Here is an 18,951-nt window from a genome sequence, read left to right on the forward strand (position 1 = left end):
GTTTAATGCTTGTTCATTGGTTTTCAGAATGAGTACATCTTGTCAGAAAAAGTGTATACCGCCTCGATACAAAGATGCAGAATTGACCAAAGGAGAAACAGTTTGCATTGACAGATGTGTTACAAAGTTTATGGAACTGCATGATTTAATTGGGAAGAAATTAACAACAATGTCACAGCAGGATGAAGAAAAAATGAAACAGATGCAAGCACAAATGACTGGACAAAAATGAGACTGGACAAAGGGCTAATTTAGAAATGTGACCAGTAGCCAAGCAAGATGAACAATGCAGCAAGTGTTGAATCCACAGAAGTTACATTTTCGTGCAGATTGCAAAGAACTACTGTTTGATTGGTGGTGATCTCATTTAAGTAGTGTCAATAAATCTGCTAGTTGCTGCAAAACACCAAAGGAAATAAAAGACCAAGTTGCTGTCTTATAATAATCATGCTTGCATCTTGTTAGAATTGTATTACAAAGGTTGTTTTTTTATAATGAAATCATTTTATCTACAGCAACTTAAAAATATCAAGAACACATACGATTTAAAGTGATCAATATGTTTTCAATGTGCTCTAGAAATTTATTTACAGAGCAGCATCTATTAAAAGTTGAGGTGGCATTTATGCATAAGAAGGGTTACTCACTTCTATGCTCAGATTGATTTTATGCTGTTTTGAATAATGGTATGCATAATATGAAGTGTATTGGCTCAGTTCTTTTTAAGTGATAGGTAGTGTACTTGTCTTAATATAGTAAATGTGTTAATTGTGTCAGAGCACATTTCAAAACTGTTTCTTGCAACCTTTGTTACACCTTACTAGGTTTATATATGTACCTTTTGAAAGTCTTGCATTATATTAATGATATAAAAGACAATTTTAACAATCATAAATATTTAAGTCTTAATCAGTCTTGGGTGTTGCTTAAGTTTATACTTCATTCATACTTTCCACAGATTTATGAACTCTTACCTCAATGATATCCTTGGTCAGAGGATGTAGTGTTGAACTGTCTTTCGATATAGTCCAAGTTAAATCACTATTTATAGTAGTTTTCTTTAATGCCCATAATGGCATTTAGTGTTGAGCATTTATGTGTAGTATTTCCATTGGTGATATTGTCCCCATATCTGGTATCGCATATCATGATATATTATGTTGCTTGAAGTAATTAGTTACTTGGCACTATAGTAGTGTTTGAAAATCAGTCTCCATTTGCTATCGATAATCAAATCAAATCGGACCAAGCAATTCGATTTTCTATCGGACAATAATCAAAGTTCACAATATCAGTAAGGAATACATTCTTTATTCATAGTATCATCATGGTCATTTAAATGGTTAAACCTGGAATCAGTACAGGTTCTGCTATAGTCATGCTTCTCGCAACAGTAAGTTCATTTTCATAACGTTTTTTCTGTCTTTAATAACTAACGAAAAAAACATAACACAACATATACTTAATAATTGCATATAAATTGCAAAAAAGTGCACACCGCAAGTTATCATAGCATTTTATCCATGTAAAAGCATATTAAATATTTGTGAAACAGCTTAATATTCCATAACCTGTTATATTGAACATTTCACAAAAACGTATATTAGTTAATTACAAACGATACCAAAAAAAGGTTTCAAAAACAGAATGCATTGAGCCGGGATCCCCTGCATTTGCAGGAAGACTGGACCCACTACACCATAGAGATAGGTTATTGAAGAAGGTTTTATGAAATATATAAACAATTATAAACAATATGTTATTTTGGGAGAGTTTGTTAGTTTTTAAGTGGAAGTATTTTCATTCACTGCATTTGGGTAAGAGAGTGACCTCCCTTGTTAAAATGAACACAACGATAATCTACCGGATTTTTGTTTTACATTTACACGACTTTTACCACAAAACAGAAAAAATACGTAGGGTCATCGATTTTTGACAACCACTATCGATTGTCGCCGACAGCAATTTCAGCGACGATTTATCGATTGTACTCGATAATCGTTTCATGAAGTTCACTGTTATTACAAGTATTTCAAATTGGAACAATCTGTATAACTGCAAGCCTTGTAGGATTACATTAGCAAGATAATAAAATTTTACTGCGTGGTACTTGACAAGTTCGCTATGCAGAGACACAGTATACCACTAGATGTTCTTGTTTAAGTGTTTTTACAATACTTTAAATTCAATAATTATAAATCTGTGCATTATGATGAGCGCTCGGAAACATCTCTTTTATAATAAAGACACTTGGTGCTTCCATAAAAAAATGATGGAAGAAAACGTTAAGTTGTATTCAACATAACTATGACCCCGTAAATGGGTGACATATCGTTTTTGCTGTTGTTTGTCTATCCTTCGCAAATCGTGGATTTAGAAATAACTTGTCACAAATGTTCACCAAAGCGAGATGGTGACTATGTGCAGAGCACATGTTACAACCAGCTTGGTTCAAGGTAAAGGTCACTCTTAGAACGTGAAGGTCATATTTCTAAATTTTGTGTTTGTTCCATATCTCTTGAACCGCTTTAAGGATATTGAAATAACTACCCACAAGTGTTCATCATATTAGTACGAGTGTAATATGATGTTAAAAACAATTCAAGAAAAAAAAAGATGTACAATAAGCGACAAAAAGGGGTCGTTCACGAACTTATTGACTCCCCCTCGTACTATGTACAGAGTGAATGACAGTCCTATGGATATATATCGGGTTTGATGTTCAATATAATGTAGATGAAGTGTAGAGCGCATGTTACAACCAAGGTCAAGGCCAAATGATCAAGGTCACATTTAGAGGTCACAGGTCATATGACTTACATACCATGTCCGCTCCGTGTCTCTTGAACCACAAGGAGGATCTTGAAAAAAAATTGTCACGAATGTTCGCCATACTGGGACAATGTGCATAGTGCATGTAACAGCCCGCTAGATTCAAGGACAAGGTCAAACTAAGAGTTCCAAGGTCATTTAACTATTATGTGACTATATCGGTCTCTGATTGTTACCATATTGAGACGATGTGCAGAGCACATGTTACAACAAGCTCGGTTCAAGGTCACTATATGAGATCAAAGGTCATATGACTACATTTTATGGGTGCTCCAAAACTCTTGAATCTCTTGAAGGATTTTAATTAACTTGACACAGATTTTCACCATATTTGCACGATGTGCTGAGGTGGAAACTTCAGTTTTTTAAAATACAACCATCAAGTTGACCTATTTTTGCTCTACTAATCAAATGATTTCACCTAGTAACCTATTTGGTTTGACATGGTTTGTGTAGAAAATGTGGTAAAAATTATTACATTTGATCTAATGGTAAATTTTGACCAAACTTTATTAAACTTGATATAAATTTCGTAAGAACAAACATTCTGAAGTTTCATGAATATTCTAAAGGTAGAAAATGTGAGAAAATGGCAATTGACATAGGAAAATATATGGCCAGTCAGAAATAAAATAACTAAAACTTTCATATCAAATTTTTACTCATTAACTGGTCAGTAACATTGTCTCAATGTTCAAGAACTGTACAATGAAACTACTGTGTACAAAATTTATCACGTTTCCAACGGAAAATAGGTGAAAACAAAATTGTTAACTAAGGATTCCTATACACAAAAGTCATCATGTTTCCAATGAAGCACAAGGCTAAACAAAATTGATTTTCATTGCTTCTGTACAAAATACAATCATTTTACAAGAAAAGGCGTACAAAATTATATCAAAGCATTTCAAGCCAATGGAAAATAAAAGACATCTCTATAATATCTAATTTTATGGAGTAAAAGCTAAGCACAGTTTCGTCAATTAAAACTATGAACATTGTGTTAAAATATGGAACTAATCAAGAGGCATTTAACAAATGGAATCTTACAAAAGAATACTTTCATGATGACTGTACAACCTTGTCTGGAAAACAAGCATCAGTCTCGACAGCTACGTGATCTTGACGAGTATGTGTTCACGCACCAAACTGAACATGAAACAGGACATCAGCAAAGCATCCTTTCATTTTAAAGATGCACTCTTATTCCCACATAAGATTTACCACAATTAATACTATTGTTATAATATTCCTAAAAGAATGAATTTATGTCGAAAACAATGGTTCTTATGAAGGATATCAAGGTGAATTTGAAAGATATGAGTAAAATACACAGTATTTCTACCTTATGAGACTATAGTTGATCACAGTAAATCTTTTAGCATTCACCAATCATTTAATATTTTTGTGTTTTCAGCTATTAAATACACATTTACAATCTTGTTAACAGTAATTAATATTTTTCATAAATCCATTATCAAGTAAAGTAGTTTATCTCTCAAATTGTATGTATTGATTTGAATAAGAGTGTCACTTGAACCTCTATTTATGCTCAGCATTATGAGTTATACATGTACATTGTATATGCGTGAACAATACACACAAGTTTTCCAAACCATTATCATTCACTCAATTCTACCAAGAATGAACACAAAATTTAATAAAACATAATTCAGTAGAAAACAACAACGCAAATATTTTTATCTTAACATTTTGAACACATGATTTTCACTTGTTTTAAACCTGCATCTATTTACATTCTCATATATTTAACGACATCACAATCAAACAGTATGTTAACCCATCATGACAAACAAAAGGGCTGCAAACAGAACAAGATAAGATAATAACTGTTAAACATTTATCTTACATACAAACATTAGCCCCCCTGGGTTATATTTAATATATACCTTACTTTTAAACATTTAGATCTACCGTTGTGCCAGCTGATACAATTGAACAGTTATAATAATTTTAAAGTTTGCACATTGAGTGTACAAATACATGTATTCTTTCATCATAATTTTTTATTTGTATTCAGATGCCATTTTATACGATAGCTTCATTCATGTTTAGAAAAATATTCAAAATTCAGGCCTTTAAGGTTTTATCATGAGCTTGAAAAACACAATGTCATGTATGGCTCATCTGAAATCTTACCAGAGAACTGATGGATAAGGAGTTGAAATATTTTACACTCAAACCCTGTTGGCTTAAAGTCCTAGGAACCAGTGAAAGAACCTTCAGTATATAGAAATCGGTCCTTTACATCCAGTTCGACCAAACGGGAAATTCGAGCCAAGCAAGTTCAAACCAACATTTATGCAGCTACAAATGTAACTTAATTTTGCCAAATTTCTTGTTTTAGCTGGATTGTACAATTACTTCATGATAATCTTAAAAATAATTTTCGTTTAAAGTCTACAAACTCTGCTCACAGTTTGAGTAAGGCCTTGATCGTTGTGTTGTCTTGTACAGCGTTGTGTCTAGCTGAACTAAATCCTGTTATTTACAAGGGTCTTAATGATTGTTTTAGAATTGCATGATCACAACACTCATATTAAGTACAACTTAGATGTTCTGAATCTCCACTTGTTCCCCTTCTTCCCGTATTTCAATCTCTTCTCCCGCTTCCAGTAGCGTCGAAATCACCTTCAATGTCTGAGCGGACTCGTTGCCTGACTCCAACAAGGTCTGATAGAAATCCTTTGATCTCACGACAGACTGTATTCCATTGGTTGTAATCATTATCATCTGCTCCTCACCTTCCTCCTGTCCGCTTACGAGTTTCAAAATGGTTGAGCCCACCCTAGGATCCCCGGCTACATTTTCAATAACCACTTCACCATGATGGCAATGATGTTGTTCAACAACAACTTCACTACCAACTCTGGGAACCCATGGCCCTGATAGTTGCCCTGATAGTTGACCAAGACCAGGAAAATCTGTAATAGGGGTGTACTTCGGACTGAACTTGGGCATATTGTACAGCTTGTTTGCTGTTGTGTTACGAATGCTGGGTGAAGCCTGTGGAAACGAGGGCATGAGCGTGTTCTTTGCTAAAACTGATGACATGAATTTGTATTTTTTCTCTGGTTTCTTTAAATATTCCTGATGTCGCCGAAGAAGTTCATGAGTGAATTCTTCAGTCGGCAGTTTATTAAGAGAAATCCGCTTTCGTGTTCTGCCAGTTTTGTTGACGCTAGATGAGTTTCCATTGTTAGTTTTATCCGGCATATTTCTTTTGAGAATCACAAAGTCGTGCACTTCTTCAAGGTGTTTCGTCAATGCCTCATAGTCTTTAATATCAATGTTCGGACAGTGAGAACATTTTAACGGCAAAATACTCGTTGGCACCTCCTGGAAGATAATATAGAAACAATGGGTTTTCATTTCATCATATCGTAACTGCCTATAAAAATCTTGTCAAATCAAAACCTCAAAGCAATTCTCAACAAATGTTTTGTTTCTTCTTTGCCTAAATTGAAAAAAATATGTCAAATTCATTTGCATAAATTGGTTGAATAGAATGCATATTATGTGATTTTATTTCAAACATTTTAAAATCGGCACAGTACTTTTAGTATGCAGTACAAGAACCAAAATCTGTAAGGGTAGTGAAAACAACAGCCAAAAATAACATGATATTCCATCTATAGCACTAAAGAAACATGTTTTATGGGTTGAACCCGGGTCAAGCATACATGACAATGCAGTTGGTACTCGGTTCAAATATTTACAAGACCAGTTTGTCAAACAACAATAAACTTTAATCGGAAAGTCAAACATCCTTCAATCTTGCTTTTTTGAAAAAGCACTAGTCTCCCCTATTGTGGGGTCGTAGCTTAGAAAAAATAAATGATGGACATGAAATTTTTGTAATTTTGGACTGGAGACGAACCAACACTTGAACAGTGAAGTTTGGTTTATTCACCCATATTAAATAGTGAACATCTACTGCATAAGATCAGTGATCCTATGAATATTTAGACTTAATGTGACAGATGGATGTAAGAAGTACCATTTTGACCTTTGACCTACTGATCTCAAAATCAATAGGGGTCATCTACTAGTCATGACCAACAAGCGTACCAAGTATGAAGTTCCTGGGTGTAAGCGTTTTTTACTTACTGAGATACGGCAAAAACAATAGGTCTCCCCATGAAATGGGGAGACATTATAACAGGAAAAATACTGAATTTCCTAGTCTGAAAATCTAAACGAAAGCCAGTGTCCACACATTAAGTAATAATTTACGCACCTCATCGTGTTTCTTGACTCTGTGATTGAGGAGTTTTGTATAAGTATCAAAGACCGAGCTACACAAATCACACTTGAAATCTGTCCCTGAAATACAAGGCAAGTGCTGTATTAAACAAAAACAAAATTTGGTTATATAATTCCAATCTGCATAAACAGTTTGTTCAAATATATTGAAATAGCCCTGGCGGCAGGATAATAATGGGTCATTTGCCCTGGTTGTCAGTCATTTTTTATTTGGCCTACTTAACTTATAGAGTTTTAGTATATGTATATATAATGAAACATCTTCAATAAATAAAATATTTAATTCAAGACCCCCTTATGTCCAACAAGTGGGAGTATTTAACTACATAAATTAAAACTTCTTTTTTAAATTCTAAGACAGCAAATATTTCTCAGAAAAATTATGACCTGTATAAAAAAAGTTTGCTTTTCAACTAATACCATCAAATTACACAGATGGCAAGAAGGACTCGGCTAATATTTTCACTCCGCCAAAATTCAACCAAGCCATAAATGAATCTTTGACAAAATTCAGATTCAGTCTTATTCAGTTTTCTTTTTGAACTCAAATTTAAACAAGAGCTATCACATATTTATGTGATTTAAATACCATCACACCCAAGTGTCGGAAATATTGTCCTATAAGAACTGGAGATATCAAGTGGCATGTGTTTCACTGAAGGTTATTGTGCAACAGGATTGTCAATAATGTATTCACATGAGAGGATAAGAAAATATTGGTACAAGTTGGTATCAAACTAGGTTGTTGTGACTTTCAGCTCAGAAGTAGGGGCAGGGGATCATGCGAGTGACATGCCTTCAGGCTATGGCGGACACTTCTGCCAAAACAATTTCAAAGTTAATGAGAAAGATACTGACACCAGACACCAAAATCATTTTAAAATCTGACCATGAATGAGAAAATTAGGGTCTAAACACAAACCATCATCATTGAGCTTTATACAGCAAAAATTTATTTGCGGAAAATACCATATCATACTGTGAATAAGACACACTTTTTAACACCCAAAATAACAAATATATTGTAATACTTGCATCCTACCTACCGGTATAGTATATCTATAGTATTACATTTTGATAAAAAAAAAAAATCCAGTCCATTTCAGGCCAAAATTGTACGAGCAGTAAACACAGGCCAAAGGGTAACAGAAGTAGGTAACTCATGTATATAGTAAACACATGTAAATAAACGGAATTATCACTTCATATAATTTAATGAGAAGTAAATGGAAAACACAGATTTTAAAATCTGACTTACATGATCCAGAATGATTATTATTCTCGTGAATTATCCTCTCGGAAAATGAGGAAAACTCCTCCGAACATTTTCGACACTTTACTTGTGCACCTGCAAATAAATTCATGTATTACTATTATATATTGTTCATACAAAAAAAACACTTATATTTGAATACATAAACATGTCGGTAACAATTTAGGGGTTTTGTAATTCTTTGAATTTATTAATTCATTTTTTTTTTTAATTGATAAATATCACACAAAGATTGGGGGGGGGGGGGGGGGGGGTATAATATAAAAGTGCCTTCCCCCTGAGGTTTATATGTTTAAATGGAAATAGTATTCAGCAATATTTCAGATTTGTGGTAACAAGGGTGAAGAAGCAAACACCCATGCTAAATATAGCTCGGAAATCACATTACTGGGTTTTCCCATGCTGGTACAAATAAAAGGTGAATTTAGAGCTATTGAAATTCATGTACCGTGTAACAGACTAATGACTATTGTTTCCGAAGTAATGTGTGTATATTAAAACAGTATAATTTTGTTTGTAGTGGAAGATAAGCTTGGGAAAACCAGAATATTTATAACTCAGGGCTTAAACTATTCTGTTGTTATTATGAGTCAAACAAGAGGAAGAGTCAATAAGTATGACAGTCTTGAGTTATGGGCCTTACTTTGCATAAAGATATTGTCCCTTGTCACATGAGTACCAAGTTTCATTTGAATATCTTTATTAGTTAATGAGTTATGACCTTACTTAATATTTTGCACAACAACGCTGATGGCGACAACATCAAGGCTATAAGTGTACCGACAATACCTCGAAATATACTACTCTTATATACAGTTGAACCCTGTTGCCTAGAACTCCCAAAGACCGGCTCCCTTGAGCCTCAGAAAATTTGAGCAAAGTGGGGATGTTAACCTTTAGTTTATAGAAATTGTTCGAACCCGTTTGCTCCAACTTGTTTGGCTCAAATTCCTTGATGGCTGGAACTGGATGTTAAGGACCGATTAATATATACAAAAGATAAACATCCCCGCTCGGTTCAAATTTTCTGAGGCTCGATGTCTTTTTGCTAGTCCGTATGAGTCCGACAAAATGGGGTTCGACTGTATTTGAGAAAAAAACTTTCATAAATTAAGCGTTATCTTTATAACTAGAAGACTGGAACACAGTTACAGTTTTCCCCATACCTTCATGTTCATCTGCGAGGTGGATGTCAAGCTCTTTCACATCTATACTGGTCATGTTACATGCCACACACTTGTACAGCCTGGAAAGATACAATGGGCAGTCATGATTACATTTATTTGAAGCGAACTTGTATAAACCCAAGTCTCCAAATATTAACATAGGCCTCATGCTCTTGTTATGACCTGTCTTCTAGTCAAGATACATTTATTTAATCTCCAGAGGTTAAAATAAACAAACCAAAATGTGCGAGTTAAATGTTATCTTGGCTTCGTTAAATTTAAGATTTTAGACAACAAGGCTTAACGAAATGTTGTGTTTCTGAGAAATAAGTGCAAAAAATCCTTCCTGTTTATCAAAAAATCTAATTTGGCTGCCTGAATCTCTCAACCAACTTTATGCAACAGGGCAATGAATCTTCCCATAACAGTTTACACTTAATTATATAGCACACTACGATTCAATTTACATGATTAAGCAATGCTAAACACAAAGTCAAACACACAACAATGGAACTTAAGTGAGAACAATATTTGGTGCAAATGTTTTGTAAACAAGAGCTGTCACAGTATGTGACGAATGCCCCCGAATGTGACATTGACCTATGAACAAGGTCAGTACATGAAAAGTTAAAGATCAAACAAAAACATATGGCAAGTTATTAAATTGCCTCTAAACATAAAAAAATACCACCCATACTTAACGACCTACATTCTTTTGTCCTTATATTCAGCATTCCATTGTAAATAAACACTAAGAGTATCTTTCACCTTAGAGGTAGGGACATGGGTCTTGCACGTGACACGTCGTCTTGGTATGCCAAACACATGTGGCAAGTTATTTTAAAATCTGTCCATACAAGGGAAAGTTACAGCCCGGACACGACAACCTATACTCTATGTCCTTATATGCAGCACTCCATTGTGAAAACACACCTAAGTGTGACCTTGACCTTAGAGGTAGGGACACGGTTCTTGCACGCGACACGTCGTCTTGGTATGCCGAACACATAATGGCAAGTTATTTTAAAATCTGTCCATACAAGGGAAAGTTACAGCCCGGACACAAGTTATTGAGCCGGACACACGGACGGACGGACGGACAGTGCGATTTTAATATGCCCACCTTCGGGGGCATTAAAAAAGATCTGTTGAAAAATAAACTGTCTGCACATTAAGTTCTTTTTTCCCACTAGATGTATCTATATCTTGTTATCAAAATCTGCTAAAGTTTTATATTTAAATGCAGTTTCAAAGCAAAGTAAAAGCCTTATTTTATGTACCTGTAGATGTAGCAGGGGTTTTTCCTAGCTATTTGGGAGAAAAAGACCTTACTGAAAATTTGGGGGAAAAAATGAATTTGAATGCAGTTTGAATTTCATATAAAACACTTAAAATTTGGTAAAATTTAAAGAAGTGACAATTAAGTTTGTGTTAGTAGCACAGTGAAGTACTACCGTATTAAAATATCAGTCACTTCTGAAAGTACATTTTTAAGATGGTATTTTTCAGTCAATTAATTATTGTAGACTAAATAACTTTGTGAATGGGGCTCGAATGAAGGTCAGGAAAGCCCCTGCACTTACACTTCTGTCCTGATGTGAGAACCAGCGGGGTCAGAAGAAATTGCTCCCTGTAGTTCATCAAGCTTCTTCAGTTTCTTTTGAAACATGATCTCATCACCGCTGTCCCAGCGCTTCTTGTGGAACTTGGCATAATGGAGCTTCAAACAGCCCAGATTGTCAGCTAACGTTTGACAGTTCTAAAGAAAATATGTTCATTAATTCAACAATGAAAATCATAACCAGGAATAAAGATGTTTCCTTCTTTCATAATATTCAATACATGAAATGTTTGTTTCATTTTGCATGCTATATCCCCTCCCATTCAATGTATACAAATATACATATCATTTACTAAATTTTGTCTGATTTTCTTTATGAAACTACAAACTTTGTATTAGATTTACTCAGCATCTTAATATTATGTGTAAGGGCTAAGAAGGTATACGCTCTTGATAACACTTTATCTTTAATGTAACTTAAAAGGAATCGGTGGTAAGCAGTTATGATGTGCCTTAAAAAATAACCTGAACCAAAACAAAATTAAAATCACTCATTTAAATAAAACATGTAAGCATTTTTTCTTTACTTTAAATGGCACCAAAGCGGGTTCAATTTACAAACAAAAAAAGATTACTTTTTCCACAAAAGTATTTCCAAGAACAACACATTTATAAGTAGGGTTTTATCTAGAGAGTTATGGAATGGTTTTGCACTCTCATCTTTCTTGAAAGAACCGATTTTGCCTTCAAGGGACCAGAATGTACATGTGCACCCTCCTGCCTTCAAAGTTTTAAATGCTTAATAATTTAGATAATCAATTATTTCTTATGTTTTGATTAAAACTTGAAATATGATTATGAATTCAAACATTTTAACTTTACATATATATATTGGTAGTTGAAACCTAATATAGCTTTACCCGGTATATAATTTAAACATTTTCCATGAAATTCATAATGCTTTATTTATTAACTGCCCGATACAATGTGCCCTTTTGTCCCTCAGCATCCTGTCCCTTTTCTGTAGCCTTTTTTAAAACCCAGCAAAACACAACATAAGTATTAATATTAATTACAGTAAAAAATCCCTGACCAACTTTTTTACCTTAGTTTTAAAAGCAAACAATGATAAAACCTCATTTCCAGCATGTATTTTCATATTTATTATTTAAAAAAACTAGTTTTGTTTCCAAGGATTCTATTTTTCAAAATTGCCATTAAAAATGTTGGGAAAAAACAATTCTAAGCTGTTAACCTACCGAATAGTTACACCTATAGAGATCCTTATCTGTCAGTGGAGATTCCCCATACTGTGACCAAGCATCAGATTTCTGTGCACCAGAAGCTGGACTTGGGCTTCTTGTTTCCTCTTTCGGAGGCAATATCTTATCAACAGGTTCCTCTCCAACATCTGTTACCAGTTTGTCTTCGCTACCACTTTGTTCATCACCTGACTGCTTTTCTTCAGGCCTTATATTTCTATGCGTAATAATGATTGGTAGTTCTACTAGCTTTGTTTGAAAAGCTTCTATTGTCTTACTAGGTGATGCTGGCACTTCATCTTTGGCCTCATTTTTCATAAGTTTAAACAGATTTTTTGCACCTTTATTAGAGCAAGTCTTCTGATGTTCCATCAACTCACCTACACTCTTGAACAAAGCTTTACATCCATCATGCTGACATGCATATTCTGTGACTTTAGATTTCTTTGCAACTTGTTGATCATATTCAAAATCAGGTCTCTTAACAGCTTTCCTCTGCCTTTTACTCATTCTCCCTGCTTTATGTAGCTCTACATTCATATTTTTCATAACTTCATTAAAAGGATCCTCATCCTCAACTTCTTTGGATCCTTCAGTAACTTTAGATGATTCAATATCTACTTGTATTTCCGCATTCTGTTTTTCATTCATGTCCTCTTGTCCAACTTTACCTTTGGGACTTTGTCCCTGTTTTTTCACCTTTTTAACAAGTTCATCTACTTCACTATCGGTATGCCTCTTCAATCTAACTTTAGGTTGCAAAACCTGTGGAACAGTTTCTTTAGCTGAAAACTTAGTTTTAGACCCTTTGACATTGCTTTCTTCATCATCAATTATACAGATTATTTTTCCATCATCTTTCATTGGCATCGAGACTTTTCCTTCAATGTTGGTTTTCCGCCTTTTATCGTCGGAACTATCCGTCTCAGCATCTGACAGGGCAATTTTTTTCGGAGTGCGGGTTTTTCTCTTAGTGGCGCTGGATTTTTCATCATCTTTCAATGGTGTTTTTGGAGAGCCTTGTTCACTCTTTGATGGTGTGTGATCATCTGTTTCTGATTTGATAATTCTTGTTGCTTCATCGATTCCTTCAGCATTTGCTATATCTGAGGTTGAGGAAACTACACTCTCCTGCTCCACCACAAGTTCTGCAGTGTCATTGGATAGAATGAAAGAATCTCTTCCTGCTATTATTTCATCACATTCAAGATTCAAGTTGGTTGCAATAGAGTTTTCAGAAATCTGGTTTTTCTTCCTTAATTTGGAAAGGCTGGCAAACCGAAAATCCTGCTGCTCTGACTCGATTGGAATCTGCTGTTGACCTTCTGCGTCATCAAATACTGTACCAATAGGAATAATGGGATACTGGGTTTGTAGAAGCTCGTTTTTCTTCTTTCTGTATGTCCTTGCAGCCTCCTCTGCCTTTTTTTCTTTTGATGTACGTTTTTTCATCTTTCTTGGCATTATTATAGGGGATTTCAATGTTGATGGATCCAGGGATACAGTGTAGACCTCTGTTTGACCTCCATACTCATTGTTCACCTTACCAGCATTCATGGTCAAAGTTTTAGTACAAGTTTTACCATTAATAAAATCTTCAGACTTTCCTACTTCAACATCAACATTGACTTTTTCTATTACTACGTTCTCTGGAGCAGTTTTTGGCGTTATACTTGAAACAGCTCTCTCAATTTCCGGACCCTGTTTCTGACGATTAATCATATTTGAACCATCAGTCAGAGATTCTATTGCTACAGCTAGTAAATCTTGATGTTGGGCCTCTTCTGCAGTAATATTTGGCCCTTCAGTTGGGATATCCACCATTTGTTGTAATCTTGGTGGAGTAACAATAGGAATACTCTGTGTTTGGTTCGAATCTTTTGTTGGTGTTTTAGACCCAACAGTTACATCAACATACTGTTCTTCATACGGATTAACCTCAAAGTTATACTCGCTTGCTACTGTCTGAGTTGCTTCAATAGTTTTTGTTGTTACAGGTTTGCTTGGACTTGAGGTTATGACTGGCAACTTCAAACCTGAATTCTGAATTTCTGATGCAACAGATGTTGCTTGTGAAAGATGTCCATCTTCCCCACTAATTGGTTTAGACAATGCTTCCTTTATAGCCTCATCTTTTTTCTCCGGAGTAATTGCCTGACCAGCTTCTGTAGTTTGACTCGCTTCTTTCTCTTTCATAGTTTCATAAGAAACAATCTCATTGTATCCTTGAATGACTCCATTCAGTTCCAAAATCTCTGATATTTCTAGAGTTATATCCATGGTCTCCTTGGCAACTAGCAGTTTGCCTGTGTAGATGTATTTGACCAGATTTGCGAGCTCAACCACGGAAATGCCTTTCAAACAAATCTTGGCCGCCCTTTGACTAACCACAGGTGAAAGCTTTTCTCTGAAGTACTTGCTTGCTGCCATCAACACCACCTGTAAATGAATTGTTTAAACACAAGCTGATTTTATCAAATAACTCGAGGGGGGGTCCTGGAATCTTTAACCAATTACCTATATACCCTTTGATTTTAGATTTGCATGTCGTTTTTTCACACAAAGAATAATTCTTTGAAGACTTAAAATATTCAAGGTGAATGTTTTCAAACATTTTGGAAAAAACGTTCTTTTTAGCATTAAAAACTTTAACAACAAAAAAAGCCATGGTTGCTAAGGCAAGATTGGTTAAATAAATGTAACTGATTGTTTAGATAATGATGCAACATCAACAATCATTTTTTAGGAAATAAATAAAATTTTCAATTTTTTTTTCATGTGTACTGTCATAATCAAAGTGCCTTGGCCTCATTCCAAATAAGTGGTGGAAAATCCAGTACCTTGTGGGCCATCACCTCTCCATCCTCAGCTGACAGTATGACATCACACATGACCCCCTGCTTCTGGAGAGTAAACATGTCGGACAGCATGGTGGAGGCATGGTCCTGTGTCTGGATCGTATAGTAGTCCTCCGTCATAGTGAATGACTATGACAAGACACCACCTGCAACAAAATACACTATTTAAAGAATGTCACTCAATATTTTTATTTATTATTAGGGGTATTTCATAAATTCAATAATGTTTAATAGCACATAAATAAACTGTATACAACAGTTGCCTTACACATGAAACTTTTTTAAATCAAGTATGATTGATGCAAAAGGCCCTTTAGTTAAGGGTTTGACCAAAAGTTAGCCCCTAAAATGAGCTTTCAGAGATACCTTTTTATCATTTGCAAAGTTTTATAATGATAATTTTTCCCTTTAATGCCAATCTACTGTATAGCCCATGTCAATTTGACATTGAGTATTATAATTATTTAAGCCTAAATTCTATTTCAATTTCACAATCAGTAATGCATTGTTTCAAAATAAACTTTAAAAGGCTAAATAACTGAAGAATGTTTTAAATGTTAGTAGTAGAACTAGTTAAAGAGTACTTTATTATTTGATGTCTCCTTTTGGCTCTTTTTTTCAGAATGTATGACACTTAGTCAGACACCTTAAGGACTGTTGTCATGTGTAAACTTGTATAAGTGTTTACCAGCTTTACTATTAAGCTTTAGCTGTTATTTATTTATGTATTGCTGATAAACATCGGTTGTTTTTTTTTACTCATTTTGCTTTCAAGAGTAAAATAATATCTTATTTCGGATAAGAAAAACAAACATGATCATACGAGTACAATGTAAATTTTTATAATGATCCCAGTCATTAAAAAGGCACTTTTGAAGTGCATTGTATCTGCTGCTATGCTTTTACCTCTTTTGCTTTCAAAGATAAAAACAATTCAAACTCAGATTTATTAAACATATGCAATATACAGTACTGCTATTCTAAATATCTAAACATTTTTGTCAAAACTGTAACTTGATAACTGCATGCACTTTGAATATTACTGTTTTTGAATGTTGTAAGGGCCCATGGGGATGGCCCCGACCCCATATATCTCTGGGGTCCTCGAGATCTCAGAAAGAAAAAAAAGGATGTTTTAATTTAAATGAAGAAGATCTGTCACAGTAATTGAAAATTTCTCAAAAGTGCCTTCCAGTATAATGGATTATGCAATGACGAATATAATGTATGCTTACATTCAAAAAGATATAGTATAAACTTCCTAAGCATATATGCCAGCTCCCATGATATGATGGTTGACATAAAGTTCAGAGTTGTGATGCAGTAAGTGGTAAGGACATGGGTCTTGCATCTGGACCAAACATGTCTAAATACCGTTCACATATGCCCATTTATTTCAAAATCCCTCTGTGTTTGACAAAGTTACAGCCCAGACAGAACCAACTGTACTCTATATATGCAGCATTCCTTAATGATTTAACTTGTAAGTGTGACCTTGAACTTTGAGGTAGGGCTGCGTGTCTTGCATACAACACATCACCTAAATATATACTGAACGCATGTGCCAATTTAATCTAAAATCCCTCTCTGCATGACAAATTTACAGCCTAGTACACCTAAATGGCCGTCAGACAAGTCTTTTGACAATTCTTTTCTCTATAAATATAACGCACAGATGCATGCAGGGCTTTTTCACCTTCTTTGCTAGGGGCTGAATTTAAACTACTTCACAATTGGGAAAAATGGCATATTTTCCCAATTTCCAGATTATTTTTTTTTACAATTCCCAGATATTTTTCCCAAAAAGGAAGATCTTACTTCAAAAATTTACAATTTATTCTGTTTGAGCAAATTATTATTTTTATCTTTACAGTTGATATAAGAAGAATGCTCTAGAATTTAAACGTTATTCGAGGACTAGTTAGTCCATATTTTGTTATTAATGCTTTCCCTTGATTTAGAATCAACTCCATGAAGATTAAAACTAATCTCTCTCCCTCTCTAAATGTCATGATAAAAAAGCAAAGTCAAAGACATGATTTCTCATGAATTTAAAAAAATCAGCTAAAAGTAGACTCACATGTTTTATTGTAACATGAATTCCAAGTTTCATATGGATACCTTGACCCATGTTTAAAAGGTGTCTTCAATCCTCATATGTGGAATTTCCCATTTTGAGGCATTAAAATGCTTAAACCCCATGAGCTTCAAGGGCGCTTCGCCCCCTCTCAACCCCCACAAGGGTGCTGCCCCGTACCCGTAACAGCGCCTTTCGCGGCCCCCTTAACCCAGGGCCCCCTTAACCCCCTGCGAAAAAGTGGCGACAACTTGTAAGAACCCAGGGGGAACCCTGCGTTGACGCATTTAAATTTCCCAATTTGCAGAATTTCATGTGTTTAAATATCCCAAAATGAAAAGGCTAGGCCTCTTCATCATTTTTGGTGAAAAAGACCTGGCATGGATGGAATGAAAAGACCAATAGTGTGCAGAATTCAGGAGTAGTCATTCTAAAATGCCGTCCAAGCTTCTTTTTTATGATGGTTAGCCTGGACGACTAAATTCAGGAGTAATAAACAGATGCCTCAGTCAGCCCAGGTCTTTAAACATTTACTAAAATTCCTAGACACATGGCGTTTATTCATATATATGCACTGGATCACAATTTATACCAGTTATGGCTATCTTCTCTGGCCTTAAACAGCTTTTCTTACGAAATTTTCTTTAAACAGGGCCACTCAAAAACATAATATTTAAATGGTTTTAGAGAGTGTGGCGATACGATCAGTTACCTCCCTTTAAAACCGTTCATCAAGGGAGGTAACTAAGAATGTCGGATGTATTCTGAACAGAAAAAAACTATATATAAATAGGAATCGATGGCACACAACCAACAAAAATTTCCGTCATATTCATTTATATTGTATATCATTACAATGTCATCGCATTCCTGGAATTCGATTGTTTAAAGAAATGATTTTCATCAATTCACGAAGACGCCATTTTGCCATACAATCGTTTGCGTAGAACAAACGTCACAACCTTGAATGACATAGATTCTTGACTGTACCTGTTGAACTATGAATTAGTGAAAGTGTTATACCAAAAACAAACCTTAGGCGGTTAGATGAAAATCTTGTCCATGAAAAGAAATTATTTGTCAGCTTTGTTGACCTAATTATTTCGTACGCACCTTGCTGTGCAAATGGCGATGGTGAAGGGGTAACTATTCAACTGGAGATTATATGTTTGTTTAAAGTTTGATATAAGAAAATTAGGATCACAAACTCTATAAAATTAAATATAAATCTCCAGTTCCTTAAGTATTTTAAGCAAAATGTCCCCATATGATTTTTAAATATTAACTTTATGGAACATTCTTGTCAATGCTATCAACTTCTCCCCAGGCCACATACAACCAATTCTTGTTGACGGACTAAGGGAGAAAATAAATATTTCTTATGAGTACACACATTTTATAGTTTTGTCCCTTTGCCAGGCGAAAAAGGGAGGGAACATTCAAATATGGCATTGAATTTTGGTCAAAATCTATGAGACTGAGAGTCACTCTAAAATTAGGCCCTGACAATTGCAACCTAACTGATATTCGTCTTGGAGCTCAATCTTATGCAGTTCAGACCCTGCTTAGTCGTTAAATAGAATTGCGCGGACCTACAATAATAAACATAAAAAATGAAGCCACTCAAAACGGTGG

At 34.8% G+C, this 18,951-nt stretch overlaps 1 protein-coding gene across 1 annotated transcript; it reads right to left on the reverse strand.

Annotated features, from left to right (window-relative positions):
* Window positions 1-3,768: 3,768 nt before the first annotated feature.
* Window positions 3,769-18,448, reverse strand: LOC128231391 (uncharacterized). The gene is made up of 8 exons (XM_052944162.1): window positions 18,351-18,448; window positions 15,222-15,385; window positions 12,379-14,820; window positions 11,142-11,317; window positions 9,559-9,638; window positions 8,378-8,467; window positions 7,094-7,179; window positions 3,769-6,192 (listed from the first exon to the last, which is right to left on the reverse strand). The coding sequence occupies exons 2-8, from the start codon at window positions 15,357-15,359 to the stop codon at window positions 5,404-5,406; spliced, it is 3,801 nt and encodes a 1,266-aa protein (XP_052800122.1). The 5' UTR covers window positions 15,360-15,385; window positions 18,351-18,448; the 3' UTR covers window positions 3,769-5,403.
* Between the last annotated feature and the right edge of the window lie 503 nt (window positions 18,449-18,951).

The sequence above is a fragment of the Mya arenaria genome, chromosome 4 (assembly GCF_026914265.1).
Source record: "Mya arenaria isolate MELC-2E11 chromosome 4, ASM2691426v1".
Lineage (NCBI taxonomy): Eukaryota > Metazoa > Mollusca > Bivalvia > Myida > Myidae > Mya > Mya arenaria.

Excerpts from the sequence above, each read along its gene's own strand:
- LOC128231391 (XM_052944162.1), bottom strand. The coding sequence starts at position 15,359 with ATGACGGAGGACTACTATACGATCCAGACACAGGACCATGCCTCCACC. Across the intron at positions 7,180-8,377 it reads TAATAATCATTCTGGATCAT|GGACAGATTTCAAGTGTGAT; the intron begins GTAAGTCAGATT and ends CTTGTATTTCAG. Across the intron at positions 6,193-7,093 it reads GAGTCAAGAAACACGATGAG|GAGGTGCCAACGAGTATTTT; the intron begins GTGCGTAAATTA and ends ATTATCTTCCAG.